A 13,221-nucleotide genomic window follows, 5' to 3' on the forward strand; every position below is an offset into this window, starting at 1 on the left:
GCCACATGACCCTCTAAAAAACACAAAACAAGCAAAAAACATACCAGAATAATTTTTTTGCAAAAAATACGATTTGCGATTGTTACCTGGATGCAGATGCTTGGTTAAGGATGGCGGTACACAACACTGCAGCAGACAAGTCGAATAGGTACTTGTATTTTGTACTCTTGAAACAGGATTCCAGAAACAAAAACAAAAAAGTAGCACCAGAGCAAGTAGGTAGGCTGGTTATTCTGTCATCCACACAGCGAAGAAAAAGCTAGCAACCATATAATGTTGCACACCAATAATTTATGAGTCAAATGATCCGTGCATAAAAAGGCATCTTTATTACAAATCTGAACATACAAAAGAGAAGAGTGTACAGACATTTAAAACAATTTAAAATCCTATAAACACTGGGCGGAGGAGTGAAATACTGCTTCGCCCACCCCATGCTGGATGTAATAACCCACTTCAGAGGAAGAGGATATCCCGGCCAATATCAAATACCAGATAGCAGCTTAATGTACTGCAAAAACTGAGATGCCACACATAATATAACAATAATCCTTAAAGCTTGCAATAGACAGCTAATTCCACATAATGACAATCAGTGTGTCAATATAAACGGACTGGCACGAACATACTAAATCATAAATACCATGTGCATACTTGCAAATCACAATAAATACCCATATATCCTATAGAATAAGTCAAAATGATTTACAACAAAATTTATTATGCAAAATTAGTTTTTATTTAAACATGAAATTTTACCCAATATTAACCCATAAAAACACATACACATAAGGCCATTAAAATATTTTCGATAGGATGGAGGGGTACAGTGCAGGACAATTCATCAAAATAATTGATCTATATACACATATCATAAATAAATAGATAATTCATCAACTAGGATAGTAGATGTGTAAATATACAGAATAGAGGAGCCACATTAATCAATTATTCAATATACATGGCATGTAAACAGATATAAGATTGCACCATACATAAGGTGCATAACAAGGACAGCTGTGTGTATTGCACTGTATTGCACTGAAAACTATAGATAAAGCTGCAGAACCTATGATTATATTGCACAACAAGATATGTTGCACTGAGAATATAGTATTATTGCACTAAAAATAAAGTGCAATGAGTGATAAAATATAATAAATAAGCAGCTATATCAAATAACAAAGGTGAGATGCCATCCGATCATCCATATTTCTGACCGCAGCTGTATTGATCATGGCATCTGAGGGGTTAATGGCGATCGCGGATGTCTGCCATTATTGTCGGGTCCTTGGCTGCGATCAGCAGCCGGGACCAACCGCGCATAATCAGAGCATCGCTCCGATGCTCGTGGTCATGTACAGGACGGATATTTTTAATATTTCGGATATTTACGCACCCGGCGATACCAAATATGTTTATTGAAAATTTTTTTTTTTACACTTTTTGGGGGTAAAATTGTGAAAAAGGGACAATTTACATTTTTATTGGGGGATTAGATTTTTCTAATTTTTTTTACATTTATTTTTTACTTTTATTTTTACACTTTAATAGTCCCCATAGGGGACTATATATAGCAATCATTTGATTGCTAATGCTGTTCAGTGCTATGCATAGGACATAGCACTGATCAGTGTTATTGGCTATCTTCTGCTCTGGTCTGCTCAATCTCAGACCAGAGCAGAAGACACCGGGAGACGGACTGAAGCAGGTGAGGGGACCTCCATCCGCCATTACAGATGATCGGATCGCCAATCATACATTTTTCTGACCGCACTCCTGCAGATGCCGTGATCTGTATTGATCACGGCATCTGAGGGGTTAATGGAAGACATTTGCGTGATCGCGGATGTCGGCCATTACCGGTGGGTCCCTGGCAGCTATCAGCAGCCGGGAACTGCCGCGCATGACCCAAGCATCACTCCGATGCTCGTGGTCATGTACAGGACATAAATGTACATCCTGGTGCGTTAAGTACCACCGCACCAGGACGTATATTTACGTCCTGCGTCATTAAGGGGTTAAAGGACATCTGTAGTGCAATATAACTTATCCCTTATCCGAAGGATAGGGGATAAGTCATAGATCACGGGGGGCCTGCGTGCTGGGTCCCCCCATGATCCCCTGGATGGGGCCACGGCAGTATGCAGGAAAGGGGGCGTCCCATTTCCGCATGATGCGGCGGCCGACATGCCCCCCACAGAGAAACATGAAGGGGCATGTCTGCCGCAACTTTCTGCTGGGGACGACACTGCACTTCCTGCAGACTGCCGCAGCCCCGTCCAGGAGATCGCAGGGGGGCCCCAGCGCTCAGACCCTCCGCGATCTATAACTTATTCCCTATCCTTCGGATAGGGGATAAGTTACAGTGGGGCAAAGGAGTATTTAGTCAGCCACCAACTGTGCAAGTTCTCCCACTTAAAAAGATGAGAGGCCTGTAATTTTCATCATAGGTATACCTCAAATATGAGAGACATAATGAAAAAAAAAAACATAAAATTACAATCTGACTTTATTTTTAATTATGGTGGAATATAAGTATTTTGGTCACCTACAGACTTGTAACTTCTTTAAGAGTCTCCTCTGTCCTCCATGCGTTACCTGTAATAATGGCACCTGTTTGTACTTGTTATCAGTATAAAAGACATCTGTCCACAACCTCAAGCAGTCACACTCCAAACTCCACTATGGCCTAGACCAAAGAGCTGTCGAAGGACACCAGAAACAAAATTGTAGACCTTCACCAGGCTGGGAAGACTGAATCTGAAATAGGCAAGCAGCTTGGTGTGAAGAAATCAACTGGGAGCAATTATTAGAAAATGGAAGACATACAAGACAACTGGTAATCTCCCTCGATCTGGGGCTCCACGCAAGATCTCACCCCGTGGTGTCAAAATGATCACAAGAACGGTGATCAAAAATCCCAGAACCACATGGGGGGGGACCTAGTGAATGACCTGCAGGGAGCTGGGACCAAAGTAACGAAGGCTACCATCAGTAACACACTACGCCGCCAGGGGCTCAAATCATGCAGTGCCAGATGTGTCCCCCTGCTTAAGCCAGTACATGTGCGGGCCCGTCTGAAGTTTGCTAGATAGCATTTGGATGATCCAGAAAAGTATTGGGAGAATGTCATATGGTCAGATGAAACCAAACTAGAACTTTTTGGTAAAAACTCAACTCGTCGTGTTTTGAGGAGAAAGAATGCTGAGTTGCATCCAAAGAACACCATACCTACTGTGAAGCATGGGGGTGGAAACCTCATGCTTTGGGGCAGTTTTTCAGCAAAGGGACCGGATGACTTATTCGCGTAAAAGAAAGAATGAATTGGGCCATGTATAGTGAGGATTTTGAGTGAAAACCACCTTCCATCAGCAAGGACATTGAAGATGAAACATGGCTGGGTCTCTCAGGCTGACAATGATCCCAAACACACCGCCAGGAAATGGAGTGGCTTCATAAGAAGCATTTCAAGGTCCTGAAGTGGCCTCGCCAGTCTCCAGATCTCAACCCCAGAGAAAACCTTTGGAGGTCCTTATTTCTCAACGACAGCCCCAAAAAAATCACTGCTCTAGAGGAGATCTGCATGGAGGAATAGGCCAAAATACCAGCAACAGTGTGTGAAAATCTTGTGAAGACTTACAGAAAACATTTGATCTCTGTCATTGCCAACAAAGGGTATATAACAAAGTATTGAGATGAACTTTTGTTATTGACCAAATACTTATTTTCCACCATCATTTTCAAATAAATTGCTTAACCCCTTACCGCAAATGGATGTACATTAACGTCCATTTGCGGCTCCCGAGGTATGACGCACACTCAGCAGGTGAGAGAGCATCATACTCGATGGGTCCCGGTTGCTATAAGCCGATCTGTCTGATGTCCAGCATTAACCCTTTAGATGCGGCGATCAAACTTGGTCCCTGTGTCTACAGCAAAAGTAAACCTTGCCGGTTAGCTCAGGGGTGTTGTTGGGGACCGCCGTGGTGAGATCGCGGCATCCCGAACAGCTTGCTGGATGCAAGGAGGATCTCTGCCTGCCTCCTCGCTGTCCGATTGCCGAAAGCCTGAGCTCCAGGCAAGAGCAGTCAAGCGGCAGATCAATGCTGATCAATGCTAAAAGTTAATACATTATGTTTGAATCACCCCCCTTTTCCCATAAAAAAAATAAAACTTTAAATAAAAATAAACATATGTGGCATCGCCGCATGCGTAAATGTCTGAACTATAACAATATATTGTTAATTAAACTGCACGATCAATGGCATACACATAAAAAAAATGCAAAAATCCAAAATAGTGTATTTTTGGTAACTTTTTATACCATAAACATTTTTTATAAAAAGTGATCAAAAAGTCTGATCAAAGCAAAAACAGTACCGATAAAAACTTCAGCTCACTGCACAAAATATGAGCCCTCATACCGCCCCTTATACGGAAAAATAAAAAAGTTCTAGGGGTCAGAATAGGCCGATTCTTAACTCTACACACCAAACTGTAAAGCAGTGGTGTGTATTGGTTGCTTCTGTCTTCTAAATGTTCACTTGTAGTGTTATAATAAAGTAGCTCAGTTGGCCACCAAGTCACAGCACAAGAATTAATGTGGGTTAATACTGTATTGTGCCATGCACTGGTTGTGATACTGATGCTCCCATACCAATTATGTCTTGTGCTAGTGTAATACTATCAAACTGTTACTTTTGAATTCCATTTGTTTGAATAAATGTGTGTCCATTGACCATAGGTCCAACAGTTGTTCAATTGGATGTGTGTATGATGTGGGGTGTATCAGCGGCGGGTGACTGTATAATGTGTGCATATGTATGGTGTATGTGTCATGTGTATATATGATGTGTATATGTGTATGGTGTCTGTATTTGTGATGTATGTAATGTATGATGTGGGGGGGGCGGTGTATGTATGATGTGTCTATGTATGATATAGGGGACAGTGACCCGGTGTGTGTATATGTCTATGCATGTATGTTTTGTACAGGGGCGGACTGACAAGTGCTGCTGCCAGTGGTGCTATCTAATTTTTATTTTTAGTGGCTTCTGGCCACCCGCACTAAATTGCACCCCCAGAATCCCACCCCCTTCATACTCGCCCGCCGACCAAGAGCCCCACAGATGCACGCAAACACGCCCGAACCAAAACTACAACTCCCAGCATGTTGCACAATAACCTCAACTGTACTACTATACAGTGCAACATGCTGCAACACCCACACAAGCATAGGCTGTATCAGGGCATGATGGGTGTTGTAGTTATCTAGTAACTAAATGCAACTTCCAGCATTTTCTGACACATAATTAGAGTAAATAAAATGCACCACATAAACTGGAGAAGCAGAACGCCCCCCGCCCCCCATTAACACAGCATTGTTCAGTGGTTTCCAATCAAGACTCCATATATAAGTCCCTATGAAGACTGGAAAATAGTGATTAAAATATTTTAAGAAGTGCGTATATATATATATATATATATATATATATATATATATATATATATATGTGTGTGTGTGTGAATAAGCCCCTTTCCCAATAAAAGTTCTGATAATAACTATAGAACATGTCACACAAGATTGCCCTCATCCCTGTATATGGAAAAATTGGAGTTATAGGGGTCAGATGGGGGGCTTGCCTCGGGTGTAAAAGGAGCTAGCTACAGCTCTCCCGCCACTAATAGCCTAGCATGCTGCGATCACCGTGGCCGCTATTAAACCATTAGATCACCGCTGTTAAAGTTGACAGCAGTGTCTAAAGGGATCTTATATCCATCCCTGGTGGTCTAGTGGGGTGAATCATACTATTTTGGTAGAAATTATTTCATCTACCAGGACAAGTAGATTGTGTTCCACTTTAGTCCCTTAAACAAGTAGTTTTTTTTTTTTATTTCCACACCCCTGCCCCAGGTTGTGTGTGGTATTATAACTTTGCTCCATTCACTTTAAAGGGAACCAATCATCAGATTTTAGCCTATATAATGCTTGGCAAAGCATTATATAGGGTAAAATTGTTGTCCTCACCATCCCCGGGGGACGCTCCTGCCGCAGGGATGGTGAAGATATGAAGTTATAAACTAGTCACCACCGCCGCCGTAAGTAGTCACCTGGACGGAAGCTCTTCTCACCTACTCCCGTTCTTCGGCCGACAACGACGCCCCCTCCACTTGATTGATGGGCCGCGTCATTGTTCCGCTCACTGATCAGACGGAGCAGAGCGATGACTTGGCCCATCAATCAAGCGGAGGGGGCGTCGCTCCCGGCCGAAGAACGGGAGTTGGTGAGAAGAGCTCCCCGCCCAGGTGACTACTTACGGCGGCGGCGGTGACTAGTTTATAACTTCATATCTTCACCATCCCTGGGGGCAGGAGCGTCCCCCAGGAATGGTGAAAATAAAGATTTTACCCTATATAACGCTTTGCCAAGCGTTATATAGGGTAAAATCTGAATGGTTCCCTTTAAAGGACATCTGTAGTGCAATATAACTTATCCCCTATCCAAAGGATAGGGGGATAAGTTATAGATCACGGTGGTCCGAGCGCTGGGGCCCCCCTGGGATCTCCAGGATGGGGCAGTGGCAGTATGCTGGAAAGGGGGCATTCCATTCCTGCATGACGCGGCGGCCGATACGCCCCCTCCATGTACCCCATAGATGTACCGCGGCTTTCTTCTGAGGACGAAACTGCACTTCCTGCAGACTGCCGCGGCACTGTCCAGGACATCCTGGGGGCCCCAGTGCTCGGACCCCTCCACAATCTATAACTTAAGTTATGTTGTGCTGGAGTACTCCTTTAATGTAACTGAGCTGCACCCAACCTGGAGACAGATAAGGAGCGTTTTTTGAAAAAAAAACTTGCTCTGTTTTGTTCTATTTCTGGATAACCCTTTTAAGGGCCTGCCTAATGTCCAAAACACATTGACGTCACCAGCTTAATTGTACCAATGTTTTAACCTGTTTAAAAATAGAAATAAGATGATATGGAGCTTGGTTATACAGTCTTTTGATTAGAACGTACCAGGCCAAACTCTGAGGCAGTCAGGTTTAAAGGAGTACAATTTATCCGCTATCCTTGTATCCTTTGGATAGGGGATACATTTTTCTGCACCATACTACTGCTTTTTGTGCCTGGTGGTTGCCTTTTATGATTAAGCTGGTCAGCTGAGATGAGGCTATCTATGATACCCCTCCCCTGGAAGTCCCTTACTTTTGTTTTTATTTTCTTTATATTGCATTTCGAATCATATCCACGTGTAAGCCATTTCAAAAGGTTTTTATTTGATCTTTGATAAACTATTGCTTTTATTTTTTGCAGATATGATTGGTTCCAAACTGATTCTTCAGTCACAATTATTATCTATACTAAACAAAAGGTAAGATAGTGTAGAAAAAATATGTTCCTAGTATCATGGCTAACTTTACAGAGAGATCTTGTAAGATAGCAATTATTTTCTTCTCACATACAATGCATTTGAAAATGTTCAGACACTTTCACTTTTTCACATTTTGTTAAGTATTGACTGTGTGCAAAAAAAAAAATAATCTAGTTTTTCCCCCTTTTATTCTGCACTCAATATTCCATAATGAAAACAGAATTTTAAAAATGTTCTAAAAAGGTAAAACTAAAATTTCACATGGGCATAAGTATTCAGACTCCTTACCATGACACTTGAAATTCTGGGGTCTCTCATTCCTCTTGATCTTTGAGATGTTTCTACACCTGTGGTAAATTCAGTTGATTGGACATGATGATGGAACAACACCCCCTATGTATATAAGGTCTCACAGCTGTCAGTGCATGTTATTGTTAAAAAAACAAGCCAAGACAGGATTGTGTCAATACACAAATCTGGAGGATAAAAAATATTTTGGAACAACCAGGAATTTTCCTAGAGCCGACCTCCCTACCAAACTTGGCTATTGATGGTGAAGGACCTTTGTAAAAGAGGTGACCTAGAACGGTGGTCTTTCTGGCTCAGCTCCAAAGATCTTGTGTGCAGTGGAAGAAACTCCCAGAAGTTAACCATCCCTATAGCACTCCACCAATCTGGACTTTATGACAAGTGGTCAGGAAGAAGCTTTTCCTTAGTAAAAAAAAAAAACACATTAAAGTGCAGCCAGAGGTCTGTCTTGAACTCAATCAAACATTTTTGGAGACCTCTAAAAAAGGCTGTCCTAATTCTATAAAGTCTCTAGTACTGCACACAGTGAAGTCTCAGCAATGCTCTCTACAACAGCATGAGCACTTCCCTCTTTCTACTGCTAATAACTCTACCTATAAACTCAATAATTCTGCTAGCATTTCCTGCTGCTGTAATTCCTTATCTGCCTACCTTTAGAGGCAACTCCAGTACATAACCTCTTTTCCCCTATCTACAGGATAGGGGATAAGTGTCTGATCGCAGGGGGTTCAACCACTGGGACCGCAACAATCTTATAGCCTGGCGCCCCAGCTCTCCTCTTGCATGGAGCGATCCCATAGAGATTCATTGTAGGGGGCGTGTCGACCACAAATGTTCAGAACACAAGGGTGCCGGGCAGAATAATCCCTTTTCTTGGGACTGTATCAAATATTCTGCCCTTAATGGGTTACTCCACCCCTAGACATCTTATCCCCTATCCAAAGGATAGGGGATAAGATGTCAGATCTCGGGGGTCCTACCGCTGGGTTTCCCTGCAATCTCTCCTGCAGCACCCCTGTCCCTCAGCTGCATGGAGCGAGGATTGCTCTGTGGCTGATCACAGGTGATACAGGGGATGGAGTATCGTGATGTCACGGCTCTGCCCCCTCGTGACATCATGCCCTGCCCCTCAATGAAAGTCTATGGAAGGGGGCGTGGCGGTCAACTCATCTCTCAAAAAACATGTCCTCACAATAATATTGATGGGGGGAAAAAAATTACTGCTCTCAGAATATGTCAATGCGTCAATTTTTTTTTTCCGATTCATTTTTATAGTGTAAATGTAATAAACCACTAAAACAAAGTGTAAAATGATAGAAAAACTGCAAACTAAAATTAAAGGAAAAATCTCATCCTCCAAAATTCTCAAAAACATATCCCCTATCTGTGGGATAGGGAAAAAGTTTTAGATTGCAGGGGGTCCGACCGTTGGGGCCCCCCATGATCTCCTGTACAAGCCCTCCGCTCTCCCTGTGAGCGGCATATGACAACCACCGCCTGAAGCTGGGGCCGCCACTCCCCCTCCATATCTTGCTATGGGAGATCCGAAGATTGCCGAATGGCTCTCCCATAGAGATATATGGAGAGGTCGTGGTGGCCCTCGTTTCAGGTGGAGGTCATGACCCGCCGCTCCCAGGGAGAGCAGAGGGCCCGTACAGTAGATCGCAAGGGGCCCCAGTGGTTGGACCCCAGGGATAAGCTTTTAGAATTTTAAAGGATGGGATATCTCCTTTAACCCCTTAACGACAATGGACGTAAATGTACGTCATGGTGACATGGTACTTAACGCATCATGACGTACAGCGCCGACATGATCGTGAGCACCGGAACGATTGCGCGGATGTCCGCCATTAACCCCTCCGATGCCGTGATCAATACAGATCACGGCATCTGCGGCATTGCAGTACTGCGGCATCTGCGGCGCTGCCGCGGGGATCCGATCATCCAGCATGGCGGCCGGAGGTCCCCTCACCTTGCTCCGGCCGTCTCCCGGGGTCTTCTGCTCTGGTCTGAGATCGAGCAGACCAGAGGAGAAGATCACCGATAATACTGAGCAGTGCTGTGTCCTATACATAGCACTGCACAGTATTAGTAATCAACTGATTACAATGAATAGTCCCCATGGGGACATAAAAAGTGTAAAAAAATAAAATAAAAAAAAGTAAAAAAATGTAAAATAGAAAAGTAAAAAAATTTGAAAAATCCCCTCCCCCAATAAAAAAGTGAAACGTCCTTTTTCCCATTTTACCCCCAAAAAAGCGTGAAAAAATAATTCATACACATATTTGGTATCGCCGTGTGCGTAAAAGTCTGAACTATTAAAATATATTGTTAATCATCCCGTATGGTGAACGGCGTAAACGTAAAAAAATAAAAAAAATGTCCCAAATTGCTGCTTTTTTTGTCACATTTTATTCCCAATTTTTTTTTTTTAAATTAATAAAGTAAAACCTAAGCAAAAGTGATACTGATAAAAACTACAGATCATGGTGCAAAAAATGAGCCCTCATATCGCCCCATATACGGAAAAATGAGAAAGTTATAGGTAGTCAAAATAGGACACTTTCAAACATACTAATTTTGTTAAAATGGTTTGAGATTTTTTTTAAAGCGGTACAATTATAGAAAAGCATATAATCATGGGTATCATTTTAATCGTATTGACCCACAGAATAAAGAAAACATGTCCTTTTTACCGGAAAGTGTACAGCGTGAAAACAAAACCTTCCAAAATTTTTCCCACATAAATAATATTTGTTTGGTTGCGCCGTACATTTTATGGTAAAATAAGTGATGTCATTACAAAGTACAATTGGTGACGCAAAATACAAGCCCTCATATGGGTCTGTGGATGGAAATATAAGAGAGTTATGATTTTTAGAAGGCGAGGAGGAAAAAAGGAGAATGCAAAAATAAAATTGGTCTGGTCCTTAAGGCCAAAATGGGCCTGGTCCTTAAAGCGCAACTGTCATGGAAATTATACCCCCCCAGACTAATAACATGATAGTATAGATAAGACGTGTAATGCAGCTGTACTTTTGGCTGCTGTTTATCACTCTTTATCAGCAGGAAAATAGTTTTATCGTGCGGTCAGCAACAGTCGGATAGGCGTGGCTGGGGATCGTAATGCCCCGCCTCCGCCACGCCTATCCCCTGTAAGTGAGTGCTGGACCACTGTGATTGACACACAAGTCCCCACCCCCCGATGTCCATGATGTGCGGGCCGGCGTGACTCCACTGAGCCTATACATATTATGTGCACCTTTATGATATACAGTGCCCGTACTCCTTCTTTCTTCTCCTGGTGCCGGAGACGCGCTGCTTCTGCTTTCACTATAGGCAGAAAGCTCGCTCCCTGCCTCTAGCACTGCACAGGGGCACTGAGCTGGTGGCAGACAACGGGAGCGAGCTCACTGCCTGTAGTGAAAGCAGAAGCAGCGCGTCTCCGGCACCATGAGAAGAAAGAAGAGGAGTACGGGCATTGTATTTCATATAACATAAAGGTGCACATTATATGTATAGGCTCAGTGGAGTCACGCCGGCCCGCACATCATGGACATCGGGGGTTAGGGGCCTGTGTGTCAATCACTCAGTGGTCCAGCGCACACTTACAGGGGATAGGCGTGGCGGAGGCGGGGCATTACGATCCCCAGCCATGCCTATCCGTCTGTTGCTGACCGCACAATAAAACTATTTTCCTGCTGATAAAGAGTGATAAACAGCAGCGAAAAGTATAGCTGCATTACACGTATCATCATCTATATTATCATGTTATTAGTCTGGGGGGTATAATTTCCATGACAGTTGCGCTTTAAGGGGTTAACATTGAATTTATGCCATGTAGCAAATACCGTCCAAAATAATTCTATAAAATCCCTGTTTTTGGATAAACCTACCTCCCTAAAACTGGGATTAAAAGTGATCAAAATAACATTTGTACCCTAAACTAACGTTGCAAAAAAAAATAAAAGTCCTCACACAGCCCCATTGGTGAAAATAATTATTACAACTTCAAAAAAATTTAGATTTTTTTTTAAATAAACAAAACATATACAAATGTATATAAATTTGGTATTTCTGTAATCATACTTGTATATAACCTACAAGTTATGATTTCTCCAAACATATAAAATCAAAAATGTTATTGAGATTAATATCTTAGAAATTAATATGGACATAAACATTAAAGGACATACTAAGAACACTGTATGGGCTCAGATCACTGTCAAGGTAACTACCGTAAAATACACTTGTGCTAATGTTTGTTTTTTTCCATTCAAAGTTTTTATTTTAAGAATAAAAGAGAATAAAAAATGAAACAAACACCAATCGTATAAAGGCATAATACAGTAAGTGTCCAAGGACTATAAAAGTCATAAAGCCGTAATAAGGCAACAACATTGCACATAATAACATCCCGAGCACAATAAATTGCGGTACAAGCAGAGTAATGTAAACAGTACCAACTGACAAACGGTCCACTGGAAATTGCAAAGAATTAAGAGAATGCAGGCCTAACAGTAGGTACAAAGATAAAGAAATGTGCCAAAGTAAAAAAATAAAAAAAATAAATAAAAAAAAACACACACATGGAAATTAGGACAAAAAAGAAAAGGAGGGAGCATAAGAAAAATAAGGAGAAGAAACTAGGAGGAGGGAGGTTGGGGTGTGGGGAAAGCCAGAGATAGAAGAGACATTAAGAGACGAAAAAGAGAAAAGGGGACTTAGGCTGGGTTCACACCACGTTTTCTTAAATACGGTTCCCGTATACGGTTTGGAGGAGGGGGCGGGGCTTAATCGCGGCGCCCGCACTCAGCCGTATTCGGGAGCCGTATTTAATGCAAGTCTATGAGCCGACCGGAGTGAACCGCAGCCTCCGGTCGGCTTCGTTTTCGGCCGTATGCGGTTTCCCGACCGCAGGCAAAAACGTGGTCGACCACGATTCAAGTGTGAGGAGCGCTTGATGGATGCATAAAAGTGCGGTAACTGGGTAAAGTCAAAAGGGCAAAAACTAGGGTGGAAAGGGGAAGCAGCTCCGAGGATGAGAGCATGTGAGTGAACCTCAGTGGGTAAGGATCAACGCCCCCTAGAAAAGTCCCTGGGGACAACCCAGGGGAAAAGGCCGGATTCCCAGTAATGGGCAGCAGAGGGCCGCAGGGTCAACCGAGGAGTCCCAGGACCCAGACCTACCCAGCACTGAGAGCTGAGAGCGTCTGAACAGAGGTGAACGACAACCGGGTCGAGGAGGGGGTCACAGCCATGGGAGCCTAGACAAATCTGTGATAGATACACCCCACGCTATGCGTACCCAAAGTTTAGAGGCAGAGTTATGCAGCAGATCCAATAGATGTGCATGCATAGCTGCAATGTAATAAAGACGACACTTGGAAGGCCCACTCCTGCCGCCTCCTTAGGGTGGAATAGTGCCGCTCGGCTAAGACGCGAACGCCCCGATGCCCAAATGAAGGCACAACACCGGCTGTGCATGGTGTGCCAGAATGAGGCAGGGAGAGCAGTCGGTATAGTCTGGATTA

The 13,221-nt window shown here is 43.0% G+C and overlaps 1 protein-coding gene across 1 annotated transcript in view; it reads left to right on the forward strand.

Annotated features, from left to right (window-relative positions):
- LOC130362079 (cytochrome b5 reductase 4) overlaps positions 1 to 13,221 on the forward strand; it is a 270,381-nt gene that overhangs the window by 103,672 nt on the left and 153,488 nt on the right. The window contains exon 7 of the mRNA XM_056566016.1: positions 7,321 to 7,378. Coding sequence (XP_056421991.1) covers positions 7,321 to 7,378 — 58 coding nt within the window. The remainder of the gene's footprint in view (positions 1 to 7,320; positions 7,379 to 13,221) is intronic.

Source organism: Hyla sarda, chromosome 3 (genome assembly GCF_029499605.1).
Source record: "Hyla sarda isolate aHylSar1 chromosome 3, aHylSar1.hap1, whole genome shotgun sequence".
In the NCBI taxonomy this organism is placed as follows: Eukaryota; Metazoa; Chordata; class Amphibia; order Anura; family Hylidae; genus Hyla; species Hyla sarda.